The following is a 19,349-nucleotide window of genomic DNA, read 5'->3' on the forward strand; positions in this document are numbered from 1 at the left end:
TGACTCGAGGGTAACAGTCTGCACGCGAATGAAATGTTTACTTATTTTCGCGGCATTAGACGTGACCCGCGCAGATGACCCGCGGTCACGTGTCAGACGCAGCGTAAAAAAAGCTGATAAATCAGTTTTTATATATTGTTTATTGTTTGTTTTAATAAGCCCCGGTGGATTTGAATGTGTTTTAAGAGAGAAAAAATAAAAAGAGAAAAAATAAGTGAAACATGAAACGATGCGAAGAGCCATATTATATTGAATATGATGAGAGGCAAAGAGCCGCATTCCTATTGGCAGAGAGCCGCATGCGGCTCGAGAGCCGCGTGTTCGCCACCCCTGTCCTAGTTGATCCAAAGCACTGCTAGTTACCAGTCACCACTGTCTGCTTCTCTCTCATACTCTCTACAAATCGCATCATGTTGGCTAATAAAGTAGATAGCAACTTTGTACCTTTTACTTGAGAACATTTTTTTCAGCTTGTAATTGAGTATTTTTTGTCATATAACTAACCAATTTTTACTTGAGTAGGCCAACACATTTTCTTTCAAACACAGCACATTGATGAACACTAGAGGCTTGGTTATGATAGGCTACAGGTAGGGGCGGCCCAGCCTATAAACAAATTAAGCAGCTGCTTAGGGCCCCAAGGCTACAGTTTTGCTCATACCTGGCGTTTGTTTTAACGTGCAGCCTTGGTCCTCCAGCCTCTTCTTCTGTGTTTCTGTTTCTTCTTCGTGTGACCTTCGCGGTGCCCCTGCTATAAATTCGGGGTTTGACCGTTGCCTCATCTCTGTGCGAATCCAGTACTGAGACGAAATCAGTTATCTGTTGTAATCCGATGATTAAAATGTCCCTTTGTTATTATTTTTGCCTTTATTTACATCTGTAATTATATTTTAGTTGTATTTAAGTTAATATTGAGCTCTGATGTTGCTCCGTTGTTTTTATTTACGGGAGATGCTAACTCTGTCCGTCATCTTCTCTTCTGTAGTTTGGGCTGGACTGATAAACAGCGGCACATGTTGATCCTATTGTTTTGGGTTTTTTTTGTTTTTTTTTACTTTTCTGAACCAGGTATGTTGTTTTGTCTCTTTGTAAATCCAGTATTGGTAAGCGCATAGGCTGGTCCGATAAATAACGTCACATGTTGATCCCATTTTGTACTTTTGTGACCTAGAGTACCTCCAAAAAGTTCCCGCTGTGCCCCATGGCTCCTTAAAACAACACAAACTGCACAAAACTACACAACGCAGAAGTCCACCGTGTGTTTCAACCCCATGATGCTGCTGCCACGCTCCTCATGTGCCACTAGAGAGCACCAACAGCAGGGCCCGGTGCGCTCTCCTCTGCCCCCCAGTCTCCGCAGTCCTGCACAGCCGCCGTAGACCCATGTGTGCACCGCCTGCCTGGCCTGCCTCCATAGCGCCTGTGTGCAGGGGCTGTGTATCCGTGAGGGGGAGTGTCGTAACGGGGAGTGTCTCAGGCTTTCAGGGCTTTAAACTGCGCCCCTTCTCTGCGCTGCTCCGCTGACTCGACACCTCTCCTCTCCGGCTGCAGCTCCCGAGTCTCCACCGCGAACCCAAACCGAGCCCAACCCGACTAGAAGTGCTTTTATCAGGTAAGCAATCCCCGCATGATATCTCCGTTAGCTTAGCACGGATTGGAAAGTGACGCCCACGAGTAGGCTATGCGTAATTACCCAGTGGCGTCTGTTTTGGAGCGGTTACAATTAGGCTAATCTTTGATCAAACTACTTTATCTCGTCTAGTTGAATAAAAATAGCGTTTAAACATAACATGGGTGTGCTGTGAAGTGGAAAAACTACTGCCTTATATGGACAAAAGTAAGATAACGCATTGCTGTTGGCATGCCCTGAAATAGTGGAATTTTTAGTCATGCAGGCTAGTTTATAGATTTAATTAACCCCCCTCCTTTGTTCATCTGCACACGATTTCTGCAGCGTATAAAGAGGCTCTCTGGATGAAAATGCAAGTTACTATAAAAGTAGTGACAGAGATAAGAAGGGAATAAAATGCAACAAGTTCGGTTAAGTCAGGAAATCATTATGGGTTACTAAGAATAGACAATAGACAACTGTTATAAGCACAATTGTTCTGGTGTAGTCACTGTCAACGCTGCCAAATTACAAGCTGTGTCTGATGCTTAATTGCTTTATTGCAGAGGAACTCAGGTTTGTATTAGGAACTTGTGGTTGACTCTGCTGTTCCAAATGCTCTGTTTAGTTCATATAATTTCACGTGACAGTCATAACAGTTACTTTGGTCCTCTTTTTTCTCCTTCTCTTGATTTTTGAGTGTAAAGAATCAAGGGAAAGATTCTGCAACTCTCTCCTAAGTCAGACCCAAAGGCGTTCATTCCTGTATCTGCTTATATAAATTAACAATGGAATAGTGGAACAAACTATGCAAATCTCTGTTTTTAGGCTTATAATACAATATAGACCATCGAGAAATCAGTTCAGATGCCTTACCTGCCACAACAAGCTACACAACAGTGATTATTAGTGTGTAACTTGAACTGCAAAACTCACAGACAGAAACATTCACAGAAATGCAATCCAAAATGGGGTGACAGAAGCTCAGTTGCTTAAGTCTTTGTCCACTGATCCTCTGGGGTGACGGGTGAAATCCCAATCTAATATTGTCACGTTACTAAGTCGCTTACTCATATAGACTAGATAATTAATACAGAGTCTGATACCATGATGACAGTAAAAAACATAGCATAATTGCTCAACCGTCTAGGCATATTCCATAGTGTCCATGGGCGTATACAAGTTTATGTATAGACTTGTTCTGATACAGCTCAAGATCATTATAAAACTATTCAGGAAAGGTTCATTTCTGTCCTGTGAATGTGACTCTTTAGTATTGGTATCTCCTCAAATGAGTTTCAATACTAGTTTTAGTATTGATTAGAAAACAAAATGGAAATGTGTAGCATAATCTTCCAAACAAGGCTATAAAGTGCTATTAGTTCATTCCTGTTTTGTGCACTAAATGAACTTCAACCAAAACGTACTCATGCATGTTGATACTTTCCTCATGCATTGTTAAAATATTGTCTGAAAATTGTCCTCAAGTTGCTGTAAAAAAGGAGATATTCATTTCTGTCAATATTGCCCAGTTGCCATAGAGACACATCCTAACATCGGGTGCTCTTACAGTAGAGTTAGTCACAACTTCCTGTTCCGTGCTGATGAAGCTGCAGTCTGTGAGGCTTCAGGGCGGGTGTCAGACAGGCAGGAGGAAACAGCCAATCAGATCACGCCATGTGGGGACCCCATACTGTTATTATGGGATGTATGAGTCGCCTTGTAAACATCGCCCAGGTAACAGACTTAGCCACGGAAAGCCTTTTAACAACAGGCTACAGCAAGTGTATCAACTAATACCCTATGATTTGTAAAAGCGTCAAGCAAATTGTGTACATCATTGTTGTAAAGATTTATACCAGATGCCCTGTCAGTAACTACTAGGTAAAAACACCAAACAAGTCATAATACTTTTCTGCAAATAAAAAAGCTTTGTACAAAATGTTAAAGGCCCTGTACCTGATTTTTCCATGTATTTGAGTAAAATTTGTCTTACCCCAGTATAGATATATTGTATAAGCAGCTCCTGAGGTCAAAATAAGGCAGCTGAAAAATGCGTCATGCTTCATAAACTCATCATGGTAAATAATTAGGATGTTCTCAATGCATAAGGTAAGGTAGTCTTCTGTTTTTCATGTGTTTAAGAATTTTGAGTTGTGTGATTATAGCTCTATTATCAGTTTGTCAGGTTTGACTATAAAGTTATTGAAGAAATCACAAAACTGTAAGCATTTTTGTAGCTCAATATACAAGTTATGATGGAGAACTAATGGTAATAATTGTAGTAAAAATAGATATCGAAGTAGTTGAAGTAAAGCTAGGTGGTGACTAATTTGATGGTTCAGTCCCTGATACCATACCACCATTGCGTACTAGCATCATGTTTTGGGTAAGACACTTGACACCTACCTTGCTTATGTTGATGTTGTGTGTGTGATTGGGGAGTAGTCAGATATGCAATAAACACAGCATAGCAGCCATATTTAGTAAGTAAGTATCAGTAAGAACAGTAGAAGTAGGGTAGACTATATGCTGAAATATTTTAAGAACATATATAGTTTGATTCAGTCACTATTCATGTGCACATATGTTTATAATGGCTCCATACCAATTGTTTGCATAATAGGTCTTGCCCCAGTACAGATATAGTGTAGCCTATAAGTAGCTTTTGGGGTCAGATTAGTCCGCTGTAAGCTGTCTGCATCTAATTTGAAAGCAATTTACTGTCCAATAATCAGGAAGTGCAAAGTTTAGCATGGTAAATGTTGTTAACTTTACTGTCACAACAAAACTCTGGTCTCTTGAGAGTTTTGAAAAATGGTTTTAAACTCATCATGGTGAATAACTAGGCTACTCTGAATGTATAAGTAAGAAATAACTTTGGATCACTGCAAACTGTTTAAAATGTTTTTTTTAGGTTTTAAGTCAGTAAAAATCATAATAAATAAATAAAGCCATCTTCTGCTTCTGTAAGTTTATACTTCACTGTGATTGGCTTTTTCCACCTGTCACTCCCTCAGAGTGTGATGGAGGCTGACCAATTGGTAGGAAAAAGACACGAAAATTGCATATAACAGACAGGGATTAGATCACAGTTTGTTTTTTATTCGCTTCACATTGCTCTAGAAGTAGTTTAAGTACTTTTATGGTCAAATAAATCCCCCCTCCCCCCACATATGAGCTATTTTGAGATGTCGTAGCCCTGGTAGAGTGGTAGAATGCAGCAGACAGTGAGTGACTCTTCTCTCTCTGAGTCAGTAGGCCTCAGCTCAGGGCGTGGTGCTATAGACCAGCAGTTTGGACACTCTGTAACCCTGGGATTGATCATTACCTTTATTTAGGCTTTTGATGTAGTTGGATGGTTGACTGATTACAAGATCTTTTCAGAAGTACTCTTTTATTCTCACTAAGTTAACATGTTGTTTAGTTATATTTAACTGGCTACTTCTGAATTCTTTGTGTTGGAGATATAAAAAGAGCAGTGGCTCATTGGTGGAGCTTTTGCCCAGATATCCATTGACAAGACACTTGACCTGTTTTTTAAAGTTTAGTTTAGTTTCTGTCTTCAGTTTTAAACTTAAAATTAGTGATTCTTTTTGTCAGACAGGAGTGTTTGTTTACCTGCTTTACATGTTTCAGCAACTTCCTATTGCCTTCTTCAGAAGCATCATGAGATGGTGTAGTGACGAGTCTGTTAGGCCGCTTCATTTGGTGTTGTCAGACAGTAGGAGAAGCTTATGTCCCCTACTGTTTGACACCTTCTCCAGGACCACATCCCATGTGAGTGATAAGGTGTGTACTCCCTCAGGACGCATACAGTCATCTTTTAACCACAGCCACCATCACTCTCGAGTATATTTGGCACAACAAAGATACACAAAACAGGTACACCACTCTTCCCCACTGTAGCCAACATAGGACTGGTCACACATTACCTCTCCAAATCACGTGTTGAAATAATCAAACCACTACTCGTGCTCATGGATCAGCACTGTAAGACCTCGGCAACTGACAGAGGACCTAAAGCACATCACCATCAACCCAAAGAAATAACATCTCCATGGACACAAGCAGGAAGCGAAAATGTTACAGGGTGTACCTTTAAGCGTAGCAACAACTAGGATATAAAATAAATAAAACAAAAATATAAAATCTGTCAAGTGAACAAAAAGTTGTTCTTTAGTTCTGGTCAGATATAAGGCAGTGTCCACCAGTGATCTGGCCAGAACTGAAGAAGCAGCTTGGATGAGCAGCGAAACATTTAGGTTCCTACAACTTTTTGTTGGGTTGACAAATTTTATATTTTTCTATTACAATGAAGTGTCTTGTTTAACAGAATGCACTGCCAGTCAACATTAAAATATGTATAATTTCTGTTTTGTGTTGTATTTCTGATCAGTTCATGGGTTATTCATCTCAGTACAGAGCAGGGATATGGAAAAACACCTGTATTACTCATTATCTGCACATGAGCTCTCAGTCAAATATTTGGTTTAGGAGCGGACATGTTGGATTTATGTTGTACAGTATTTTGATATGAAAACTCGATGAGGAAATACAACAGAAAAATAGATGAACTCTAACAGTCTAACTATATTAGTCTAATTATATCCTGGAACCAATGTCCACTTATCAGTGTAAAGTCTAAAGTAAAATACAAGCAGACTACCCCTTATTACCCGATTTTCCCCATGTATTTGAGCAAAATGTGTCTGTTGTAGGCTATAAGCAGCTCTTGAAGTCAGCTGTGACTGTTTATAACTCTGGATATTAAGTGTTTTACTGTCCAATTATCAGAAAGTGTGTGTTAGCATGTTAGTTGTTTTTAGCTTTACCGTGAGGGCCTCTTAAGTGCTTATAAAGTCAACATGCTGAATTATTAGTATGCTCTGCGTGCATAAGGACTACTGCAAACCACTTAAAATGAACTAGTTCTGTTGTTCATGTTTTTAAGACAGTAAAAACCTGGTATGGCGCCATTCTGGGAAGTAAAAATATAAATAGATTGCAATATGAATGTTAAGGTAATGCAGTTTAGTAATAAATCAAATAGTAAACTTACTATTCTAAAACACAGTGGTTTTATTGCAGGGAAACAGGCAGAGGGAACTACAATGACCATAATTCTGTTTTAAAAAGAACCCAACCTGATCATTGACAACTAGACATCACTGAGTCGCAAAAAAAATATGTTGATTAATTACACAGCAGCACTTGGATTATTATTAGCTTCCCACAATATGACAATGAGTATTTGAGAGCAGAGGTGGGTAGTACTCAGTTACATTTACACAGTTACATTTACTTGAGTAACTTTTTAAAGAAATTGTACTTTTCATTTATTTATTTATTTAGAAAAGGGACAGTGCATATTAATGAACATAAGATACATATGTAAATATGCCAGATTTTAGCCACAGGCTAGTTTCCATCTGTTGTCCCTGGACAGGTTGATAGTCACATTTAACATAAAATACCACATACACAAAATACAGTCAAATACATACAGGGCAGGACAGAAGCCAAGTCAAAAACATAAACTCAGGAGGGTTACTACAACTTTTAAAGTGCTGTGTGTATTGCACAAGTCCTAAAGTGCTGTGTGTATTGCATAAGTTCTAAAGTGCTAAGTGTATTGCACGAGTTCTAAAGTGCTAAGTGTATTGCACGAGTTCTAAAGTGCTAAGAGTACTTTTCTAGCATCATACTTCTATAGGTTGTTTACTTGAGTAATATTTTTATTTTTTTTAAGTAACAGTGCTCAGTTTTGGCTCCTATTCCCAATGTAAGTCTACAAATGACACAAGCTTTTGACAAAATGATTTGAACATTTGTGTTTCTTGCACCGTTCCTTCAGATATGGTTTAGTTTGTCTCATTTTTGTATCTATTCTTTTGTTTATTTTGTGCAATATCGAATGTTTTCTTCCAATTACATTCATTAAATTATAAATAAGATGTTATCTCCCGACAGTTACTCTGTTGGGAGTTACTCTTATGAGTAGTACTTTTACTCTTACTTGAATATTTTCTTGGACCCACTACTTTGTACTTCTTATAGTGATATTATTTTGAAGTAACATTAGTACAATTTTTGGCTCCTCTACCACCTCCGAACATGAGGCTAATACTTTGGTGATACTGCAGTTGTACAGTAGTATATTGTTACATCCCTAGACCCTAGTGTCTCCTCTGAAGGTTCTTTTCTCACACTATGGCTTAAACAAAGTGATGTTTTCATTGTCTAAACAGATCATCAGTGACACAAAGTCAGAATTTTCTGTTCAACTTAATTGTGTGCTGAGACCACATTCATTGTTTACTACATACTTGTATGCAGCTAACCTCAGGGCTTTTTCCAAGTACTGTAGATTCCCTGTAATATGGTGCAATTCCAGTATGATGGTAAACAAAAAGGAATGATCGTTTTTAATGTAATTTTTTTTTAACACCATAACACTTTTTATTACTTTTTTCACTGTATAAAATGTCTTTAAAAGAGACTGCTTGATAGACCGTCTGAATCTCTCACTTGTTGAACTTTGATAAGGGAACTTTTAATGCCAGATCTCATGATTGTCCAAGTCTAAAAACAGATTGCAGTAGAACTGAAATGGAAAAATAAGCTTTTGGTTATTTTGCTTCCCAAAAATGGAATACATTTCAAGGACATGCTAAACTGGATATATTGGTGCCACTAATGCACTTTAATTATCCTGTGATAAACATTTATAATCACACCTGCTCCTGTTTTAGATAGTGGTAGTAGTAGTAAAGAGTAGAGTAGTAAAAAAATATTGGTTTAAGTTAAATCAGACTTATTGTGTTAAAAGTATATAAGAACATGTGTTAGCACCGTGCAATTTGTCTCTATCGACTCTGGTTCCAGTACACTTTCTACTGAAAAACTGTGGCCCTCTCTCTGCTGCTGTCAGGCTTGTCATTTTGGTCTTAAAATTTTCACTTTAACCTGCTGTACATGATCCTGTTTTTTTTTATTTTCATTGTTTGTTTGTAAATCAAGCTATGAACATTAATGACAGACCAAGGGTGCGGTCAACAGGGGGCGTGTACCTTAAACAAGCTCACTCCGGATTGGCTCTTTGGTTCCTTTGGCATGTCTTACCGATCAATTACTCACCTTGCAAGCGGTTGGAATTCCAAATACGGAAATTAGCCGGCATAACTGCTGGCCTCATTGAGCTTCATTTGGCTGGAGCCGAACACTATGGGTGATGTCACACTCACTTAGTCCACTTCTTTATGCAGTCTGGTGGAGAGGTACTTTTAGCAACAAAAACAATGAGCACAGGTTTAGATGGATAGAGTTTAAGCCAAACAGTGGAGCATTTCAGGCAAAGCAAAACATCATCATGAAGACAAGCAGTTTGCAGACCCTCCAGCAGAAACGTAACATAGTGCACTTTTAAGTTTGTTTCATCTTTCATGCTATGTTTTCAGATGGTATGATCCAAAATGTTTTAGTGAGCATTCCTATATTACCAGCAGTTGTCCAGAGCCATAGACAGCTGTTTCGGGCCTTCTGTCTGTAAGCTGTGCCACGGGGAAGTATGGGGCTATAAACGTTATGCGAGTGGGCTGAGGGCTTGAGCAGTGCTGGAGAAAATGAGTCACCAGGAATCCCCCATGTAAACAGGCCACATGTGGGATACAAGGCCAGGTTTAAAAAAAGGACATTTTGGACAGCGTGGTTGTAATTGTGGTTAAGAGCTATGTGGCTTAACACTGTATTTTTAGTTCTATTCTTTTGTCAGTTATTAGGAAAAGTGGCCCCCTTTACAAAGCAAATATGTTTGCTGACTTCTGGTTAAAAATTGTTATGGCTTTCTTTATCATAACACTACAGAGCTGATATCCTCCTGCCCCTTTATGATATAATCGCCTGACAATGCTGACGGCCCCACCTTGATAGCTACAGTTGATGCTTTTTTTGCATAAACAGGACAGATTTGGAGCAATGATGTCTTGAATGCAGGAAAATAATGGTACTCAAAAATCCATGAATCAGTCTAAATAAATAATAGTAGGTCTGTCACGATAATTATTATATCAAGTTATCGTTCAATGTATGTTAAATGGAACAATCATTTTTGGGAGACAGTATTTATCGTGGGGATTTTTCTTTGTACTAGTGGGGAACATTTTGTTATTTTTCTGTACTACAATTAGATTTTGAGCTGATAACTTCGATTACTTTTTTAATAGATACAAACTAACTACTTACAGTTTGTATAATATAGTTAAAAAAACACATTTCAATAGTTTTTTGGGGATAATTCTACTTCAGTTTTTTTTGTCAGTGGGATAAGTCTGTTTCAATATTATTGTTTATTGCCTGTATTTCCTTTAACATATGTTATCACCACAGGCCTACTTCAGAGTGAGTATGTTAAATCATCAGGGTAAATAATTATAACACAGTTAAAAGCTCTTAAAAGCCACTTTACACCTGTCTGTTTAGTGTTCAGTGGTCAAGCGTCTTAGCCTCTGCAGTGCCTGTGGTCTCCTTTATAATGGATATTGGGGATATTGCTGCTCATTATAATGTTAATTTGTGCTGACCCTATGCTAACGACCTATATTTTGTCATGAATGTAATTCAGTCTGACTGCACATAGGGCCCAGTGAAGTGGGGGAGAGACTGGATAGCTCACATACCTCTTGTGTTTGTTTAGTGCAGAACAGAGGACTTCAGACTGGAAAAGACTGTGGTGGCCCCTACCCCATCAGCTGTCTCCAGAACACCTTTAGTCATGGCCGGCTGCGTTAGGCTCTGAGTACCGGCATACCCCCACTGCACTGAACTTACTTAGTTCTTCAATTTTATTTTCTTAATCGGCGATACACGTAGGATTCAGCTGCGCTGCATAGTCATTTTGGTAAAAATGGGAAAAAAAAATCCACTACTGGCTAGTGTCATCTGCAGCTCTCCATCGGAAGTGCCAACAGCTGCTCGGCTCTTTATTCTGATGACGTTTACGGCAGCGTCAGCTCTCATTGGCCACCAGAGTTTTATAACACAGAAGTCAGTGGACTTGTTTCTTTTATGAAGTCGTTTTAGATGAATATTGCAATTTAAAATGTGTAAATTATAACATAATGATCCACAGGTGTCATAGATTATAACTGTATAGAAGAGACAAGCACAATAGGTGTTCTTTCAGGAAATGTTTTGTAAAGTATGACTTAGTAATTAATCAAATTTGAATCAAGGTTTAGTAATCTAATTTCAGTCAATGATCAACTTGGGGCTGATCAGAGCAGCAGAGTTTGGACTAAATGACTGTCCCCACATATTTCCATGTAGTTAAGCATAGTTGGAAATAAAAAGTTGTCTCGCCCCAGTAGTGAGATATTGTGAAAACAAGGGTCAAAATGAGACTGCTGTGTGCATCAAATTATTATTAAAGGGTTAAATTGTTTGAGAATCACAGTGCAGTGTTAGTATGCTAGTTTTTAGCATGACCATGATGACAAAACCGGGAAAAAAATGTAATTCATTCGTTATATAATGATAATGTACACCCAATGCATTCTTAGACCAGGCTGATGTTTCTACCATAATAATAATCATACACACTGCTTTAGGCTTTTATGTGGATGTTTATGTAGATGTTTCACCATTGACTTCTCTGTGGCATGCTGTGGTTTTAGCCTGCTCGTTACATAAGTCCCAGTCTGGTTAAGAGAGGGGGGGTTACCCTGCTTGCCCTCCCCAGATTCCTGCCATGTTTGTGGGCAGACTGCTGCTCGGAGAATGGCCGATTGTTGCTCCAATTTTGACGTTCCAGATTGAAAGTTTAGAGGTAACATTTTTGTGGAAAACTAGACTGGACGTTAGCGCAGGTTCAACTCGAGCTTCAGGTCTTTATAAAGGCTCATCTGTGGACCATTAGGAGTACTTGAGGTAATGTTTGGGCAGGTTTTAATGGGAGACTGGAGGACACTGTTTGAATTCAGAAAGTCTTCCAAAAGCACACACAACTTGAGAGTTAAAGGACCTATATTACGCAACATTGACTCTTGTCACCTTTTAGCCATGTTGTCATACTGCTACCTCCTCAAAAATATACTTGGAGTTGTGTTTTGTTTTATTCCTGGATTATTAGGCTAAGCATTTTTAGGTAGGTTATTTTTAAGGTTAATATTTATGCTTTGCCTTTTGTATAGTTGAGATTGTCAATAAAAAGTCTTCAATATCTGCTCGTGCACCGATGAGTGAAGTATTTTCAGTGAGGTTAAAAAAAATAGTTGTAATTTCAAAGTCAAAGGGCTGAAATTAAATGAGTGGAATATTTCCTGTATTACCACTTAATGACATCACAAAGTAGAGCAGTGTTTAACATATATGAATGAAAGAAAACAAAACTCTGTGTATGGTTATGACGAGGAAACAATATTATAACATAGATCAGAAATAGTACTATATAGGCCCTTTAACGAGACTGAATGGGGTACCTCTTGTGTGATTACATAAGAGCTCTAAACAAAGCAGTGTCGCAGCTGTTTCCTATTATGGAGCCAAATTAACTCTGATTTGAACCACAATTGGCTCAAAAAAAGAAGATTTTCTGTTTGAATTATACGGTTCCATCGACATTGGTTTAAGTTATGACTATCCATAGAAAAAATGAAAAGGGGAAAATTAAAAATCTTCCTCTGTGGAGATAGCTTTGCTTGGTCTGCCCTATTTGCTTTAAAGTAGGACAGAACGTTGACTCAAAGAAGAACAAAAAACATCGTTGTCATCCATTCATTATCATACCAAACCCACCAGCAGTCACCGACTATTATGCCTAATCCCAGGGCAGTTTATTTAAATAAGATGCTAAAACTGGCTGCATTTGGACAAAGCAAGCCTTTCAACAAATAGGCAGATACATATGAACAACAGGATTCAAATGTCTTAGCGACCTTTAACTATGGCATTATCATCACATTATCATAGACATGAGCTCAGTAAATAAAAAACATTTTACCAGATATAATTGATGGAGTTAAAAATGGGTAAAAAACTGGGTAAGCAGGACTTTCACAATAGACAAACCATTAAATATAATTCATTCTAATTATAATGCTTTTCTATAAGTCACAAAAAGACATTGACAATTTTTAAAAATGTGTCAAAATGAATCCAACTGCTGAAATTATGACAAATAAAATGAAAAAAAAAATGAAAAAAATATGTATCATTGGTTGTAGACAAGGTATACACTTTCCCCTTTGCTGTTCACATTAGCAATATGTGCAATGTGCAATTGAGTGGAATCCTCAATCTAGTGGGATTTTGGTTGGACAGAAATCATTCTTCGACTCAACAGAAACTATAAAAATGGAACACAACAACCATTACATGAATGCAAAGTTTTATTCAACATAGCAAATGTGTAAAGTAACAGTGCTGTCATAAAAATAAATAAGCAACGACAGAAATACAATCTCAAACCAAGTTCACATCAGTCCACAGCTCTGCAGGGGCTGGTCTTCAGATGATGCCTGTTGGTTCAGCTTTGGAGGAGAACCAGGTTGATCCAGGTGGAAGTTCAAGGAGATGTTGGAGCCCAACAAAGCCTGCTGCCTGGTCCTGTAGATGTGGGAATTTTTGGAAGAGTTCTGCCAAAAGGCGCATGCTCTCAGTCACTGTCGATTGGTATTGCCTCATACCTTCAATTACTTCTTGATGTATTCTCATGGACTCCTCTCTGTACTCCTGATAAGAGACATAAAAACCGCATGAAACACCCACTGTTTCAACCAGATTTCAGAGTGTGAGCTTTACAGTTGTGAATTCTAAATCAAACAAAATCAAAAATCCTAATTTCAAATCTATAATTTTACAAGACTCATTTTAGGAAGAAATCACATAAATACATACCTGAGTAAAGTAGTTATCCTGTAATATCTTTCTTTTGCATGGTGGACTTGTCCATTCCAGCTCCTCCTCTTCTGACTCTGTGGAGCAAACACTGCAGTCAGAATCCCAGAGGCTGGAGAGCTCTTGACTGTCCTCATCTTCCAGGAGATCTTCATCTTCACCATCATCCTGCAGTGGTGCATTCTCTCCCCAGATCTTGTTACAAATGTCCCAGAGTGGAGCATAAAAGATGGCTCCATTCGACTGCCAGGCCATGTTGAATCTTTTCTGCATGTCCTTGAGCTTGAAGATCACTTCCATTTTGGTAATGGCCTCCACATTGTGTTGGAAGGCCCCCAATCCCTTCTCTACCTGTTTGACCGGATACACCTGCACAAAGGCTCTCCAGATATCTTCATAGGTGCTGGGATGAGATCTCCAGTCGATGTTCTGTCTGCCTTTCTCTTCCTTGCACTTGAGGGTGACTTCTAGCAGCTCTTGGATCTCAGAGTGGGTCCAGTACATTGCTGCCATCTTCTAAGCTGTGGTAAATGCTTCAGTGGTTGTCCTTGCTGTGTGGATAGAGGGGCTTTTATAGCATAGAAACAAAGAGAGAGGGGTGGTCTTAAAGACCAAGACACGCCTCATATCAGGCAGCCCACCTAGCCGATAGCTATTCATGCTATGCTAATGTGCTAATGTCGATAAGTGAGATGATTAAAAGAAGAGGGATGGGGTTTGTTTTTGATGTTCATGTGAATAGTTGCCTGATGGTCGGTCGTCAGCATGGGTGACGATCGACCCGTCTTCACACTGTATGCAGACTAGCGGAGATGGATTCTCTCTCTGTATGAGAAGTGGTTAATCAAGAAAATGCTGCAACTTTAGAGCTAATTGTGCTAATGGGATAGCATGTTTGAATTGGTCCACTCCAGCTGCAGCCAATGAGGGTTTAATACAGAACAGATTTCATAAACAAAATAGCATTTCCTTTGTCAGAGGAACACATTCCCAAACAACCAGTCTTATCAGTCTATAGTTCAGACTATTCTTTATAAATGTTTAGTGTTTGTAGACCTATCACAATATTACTATATGGACTTATGGTTCAATAAATGACAGCTAGATCGATATATTTTGGGGCTCAATATTTATCGTGGGTACAGTTTCTTTGCAAAAGTGGAGATTTTTGTTATTTTAGTTGTAATATGAACAAACTGAGGGTTGAAAAAGTAACTTATACAGCTAAATAGTGCTTCATTTTGGAGTTCATATCTTTTAATGATATCTCTGTAGCAATATATTGTCAAAATTTGTTATCGTGATTGTCTCAGCCCATATTCAAGTTGATTTAACATGAATTAAAACCACTTTGAATGAGATTTTTACAGTTTTCAGCTAATTTAGTTTTTGCCTATATGAAATTTACCCAAAATAAAACTGGTTGCAACTGGACTGTGGTATTATTCCTCTACGGCAGTGAATTTAATCAGAACTTTGCTCTCCAAGTACCACAAATATCTGGCTTTCCAAGTACCACCAGATCTAAACCAGGTCTATAACAGGACCATAGTCATGTCTAAAGTAGTTTTAAGTAGACCTGGGCAAGTAATCAAATTTCAATTAAGATTCAGTCATTTTTAAGCTTTACTGATAGATTTGGGCTTCATAAAGAGTTCAACCAATACTCTGTTAGTAAAAGCATGTGGTTTGGAGTTCAGATGTTGGAGGAAGAATTTGGACTGTTTTATTTTTGTATGTTAAATGAACAGTTTGAATTGTGATAAAGTCTGCGCTAGTTTTAGGTCCAATGCAAAGAAAAGTCCTTATTTCTTCTCTTTATCTACTAGCGTGATTTTAAACTGAATCTCACCTTTCCTAGCGCTCTGCATTTGAATTAACATGTCAAAGTAGTGATCCAAGACGAGTAAAAAAGTATTTGGGAAAACTATTACTAAAGTGAGAGTAATTGTTGGGACGTAACATCTTATTTATAATTTGAAGTGAATGTAATTTGAAAGACTAAACATTAAATAATGCAGAAAAATCTGGTATTTTCAAAGGATAGACACAAATATTATACAAAAAAAAAACACATCTGAAGGAGCAGTGCAAGAAACACAAACGCTCAAATAATTTTATTTATCAACATAAAGCTTTTGTCACCTGTAGACTTACTGTACTCAGTGGGAAGAGGAACCAAAACCACTGTTACTTATTAATAAAAAAGTATTACTCAAGAAAATTGGACGTAAAATTATGCAGCTAGAAAAGTATCTGAAAAGTACAATTACTTTTAAAAGTTACTCAAGTAAATGTAACCGAGTAAATGTAACTACCCACAGTCTGCGGCACATTTGAGTCACTACATCCTCTTCCTGCCCAAAGAGGAAACGTCTGAGTCACTCCTCTGAGTATTAATATCTGTAATGTATAACTCAAGCTGTAAACGTTATCACCGTATCCACGACAACCGTATCGACCATAGGAGTGGCACATGTGATTTGCTGTCATCACTTTGAAGCACGCAATATCTCTGGGTAATTTACTGCTTGATGGTTGCTGTCCATGTGTTTGAGAGTGATAAAAATCTAGCACAGTTGCCATAGCAATTAACAATTCAAACAAAATGTCCTCAGAATATTACCTATAAACATGGGGCTGAAACTCATGAATAATAATAATAATAATATGGCTTTAGGATAGTCTGTTTGGCTTTCTTAAAGGCCCTGTACCTGAGTTTTACTGTCTTAAAAATGTGAAAAACAGAACAAGTTCATTTAAAACAGTTTGCAGTGGTCCAAAGTTATTCCGCACTTACATTTGCCATTCTGAACATCCTAATTATTCACTGCGATGAGTTTATAAGTACTTTTGACAACTTTTAGAGACCACAGCGGAGCTTTACTGTCAAGCTAACACCAACTAGCATACTAACAATGCACTTCCTGATTCTTGGACGATAAAATACTTTATAATTAGATGCAGGCAGTACACAGGAGACTTATTTTGACCTCGAGAGCTGGTTATACAATATATGTACTGGGGCAAGATACATTGAGCTCAAATAAATAAGGGAAAATTGGATACAGGCCCTGTAATACCAACAACACCCATGTGTTTTTTCTGCAGAGGATATTATATTACACAAATAGGTCTTACTGCAACCACCTTGATTTCATAATTACAGTCACCAGTGTACCTGGACTAAGCCAGATTCCAAGTAGAACTAATCCATTTCTACTCAGCACTAAAGCAGGTATAAAAAACGGGGACTAAATGGAAACTTAAAATTTATGTGAGGAGTAAACTAGAGCTGCACAATATATCACAGTCAAATTGAAATCACATTTTGAGTAGGCGCAATTATCAAAAAACTAATATACAGATATTACGATACATAGGAAAAGAATAATAAAACTCCAGGATATCGTGTCTCGCTAGTATTAAATGCCAGGGAGAAGAGGTGGGTTTTTAGTCTAGTCTTAAACTGCTGTAAAGACTGAAAGGATCTGACGGGCAGAGAGAGGCTGTTCCATGAGCCTCTTTTCCATTGGCCCGGGTCGCTTGAGGCCGCCTTGGACCTGGGCTGTTTAGTGTGGCTCTCTCCAGCTGAGTTGTGTTTTCATGCCCTGAGGACGGCTCCGGGTCCAGTGGTAGGGCTCTGCTACGTGAGACGCTGACGTCACCTAAACATTACAAAACTTTTCTTAATAAATAAAATCAAAGTAATATTTGAATTATACTTGTAGTCATAACGCCGATTTCAGCAATTCACAAAAAAATGTTTAGTTTGTGGCACTGTAACACATGCCTAAAGCTAGCATAAACTCAAAACTACTTCTTGTTTATCATCAGCTTTTTCTACATTTATTTCACTTTTCTGCACCTCTATGCCGCATTTAACCTCTCTTTATGTAATGCATTGGGTTTGGCTGACACTTGCTGCCTGTACTGAACCACTCCAGATCGAACCAGTGGAAACAAGGTTATAGTCTGGGCGCTGCCACAGAAAAGGCTCTGTCATCTCTGGTCTTGAGCCTGGCTTTGGGCAGAGCCAGCAAGAGTTGGTCAGCTGATCTCATGGCTCTGGGTGGAGCAGTAACTCCCTAAAAATAAAGAGTTATCATAATTTCCTTTTTGTAAAAAAAAAAAAAAAACAAAAAAAAAAAAAACATTTTTGTGCATTTGTAATAATACCATTCCTCTTCTTCTTCTTCTCAGGATGCCGGAACACCCCGAGTTTGACCGTGCCGGGAAGAAGACGGGCCTGCAGGTCTGGAGGGTGGAGAACTTTGACCTGGTCCCTGTGCCGGAGAATCTGTATGGAGGCTTCTACACCGGGGACGCCTATCTCATCCTCAACACCATCAAGCAGAGGTCTGGAGCTCTGCAATACGACCTGCACTTCTGGCTCGGTATGTACACAACAAGAACAAAGGATACTTGTAGGAGAATTTGTTTAATATTTTATTGTTTAAAATTTAGGTTAGGTATAATAACTGTAATATGTGCACTTACTTAAAAAAAACTCAAACTGGAGCGATCATATGTTTAGTCAGTGTTAATTTCATTAACTTGTCCTAGTTTTCATCTCTCTAATTTTGTTGACTAAAGCTAAATATAAACCAAATAAAAAAAACTAATCGCAATTATTAAAATGTGATATTTTTGTAGACTAAAATACCAATATTTTATCTTTGACTAAAACTAGGTATAATTCTGAACTGGTTTTCAACCCAAAGCAACCCAAACAAGGACATCATTAGCATAAGCGTACTGTAGCTTTAACCAAGGCTTGCCGCTAAAAATTAAGACACATAGGCTTTATACCGTTGTAGACTACTAGCAGTTTACCCCAATGTGAAAACCACAAAAATATACTAGCTACATCACTATTTCATCACATGCATATTTAGAAAACAAAATAATGCAACAAGTTAATGTTGTGAGTGATGAAACAGGCCAATCTAATAAGCTTTTAACCACAGAAATGTCTACCTCAAAGTGGACCTATTCTGCAAAATCTACTTTTCACAGCCCTTAATCATGTTATAGTTGTTTCCCCCTCTCATTTACCCTTTCGAAGTTGTATTTGGTGTGATTTGTGCATGTTTGAGCAATCTTTAATCACTTATTTTCAAGGTGCCATTTTGCCACCGGCATACTCCCACTGCTCTGAACTTTCTTGCCTCTCCAATTTTATTTTCTTAATCGGTGATACTCATAGAATTCGGCTATGTTGCATAGTCAAAAATCTGCTGAGCACTAGTGTGATGTGCATCTATCTATGGCAGGAACCATGATAACGTTTACAGCGTTATCATGCGGTGCCCAACTCCCACTGGGCACCGCAGTTTTCTAATACAGAAGTCAGCGGACTTGTTTCTTTTATTAAGTCATTTTATATGAATATTGTGATTTAAAATGTCCATATTATAACATAATTATCTAGGGGTATCATAGATTATAACTACATAGCACACACAAGCACAATATGTCTTCTTTAGTACGTTTGACACATAATTTTCATTGATGCTAGCCAGACAATACTCTCTGTAATATGCAGGTGGTGTAATTTTCCTGTCTGACTGTGGTTTTACATTAGAATGCTTTAGAGGTGAATGCTGAGTGCTTTATGGCCATGAGAGTGATCAATGTGTGAGTGAGGAGGAGGGTCTTAAGTTTGAATACCAGATCAAATTTCACAACAGCTGCTTTAGAAAGCTCAACATACTAGACAAATAAACAATACAACTATCTAACAGCCCAGCGGTTAGAACAGGGGTGTCAATCATGTGGTCCGGGGGCCGGATCTGGCCCGCCTATAGACTTGATCCGGCCCTCAGCTGATTTGTAAGAAAAA

The 19,349-nt window shown here is 38.3% G+C and overlaps 1 protein-coding gene across 2 annotated transcripts in view; it reads left to right on the forward strand.

Moving 5' to 3' along the window:
• Positions 1 to 1,418: 1,418 nt before the first annotated feature.
• Positions 1,419 to 19,349, forward strand: part of gsna (gelsolin a) — a 34,385-nt gene continuing 16,454 nt past the window's right edge. Inside the window, exons 1-2 of one of the 2 annotated variants that reach the window (XM_033976060.2) lie at positions 1,419 to 1,612; positions 17,708 to 17,901. In XM_033976060.2, coding sequence (XP_033831951.1) covers positions 17,709 to 17,901 — 193 coding nt within the window. In that variant the 5' untranslated portion in view covers positions 1,419 to 1,612; position 17,708. The remainder of the gene's footprint in view (positions 1,613 to 17,707; positions 17,902 to 19,349) is intronic. The other variant, XM_033976061.2, reaches the window with a different exon arrangement.

This window comes from Periophthalmus magnuspinnatus, chromosome 12 (genome assembly GCF_009829125.3).
Source record: "Periophthalmus magnuspinnatus isolate fPerMag1 chromosome 12, fPerMag1.2.pri, whole genome shotgun sequence".
Classification (NCBI taxonomy): Eukaryota; Metazoa; Chordata; class Actinopteri; order Gobiiformes; family Gobiidae; genus Periophthalmus; species Periophthalmus magnuspinnatus.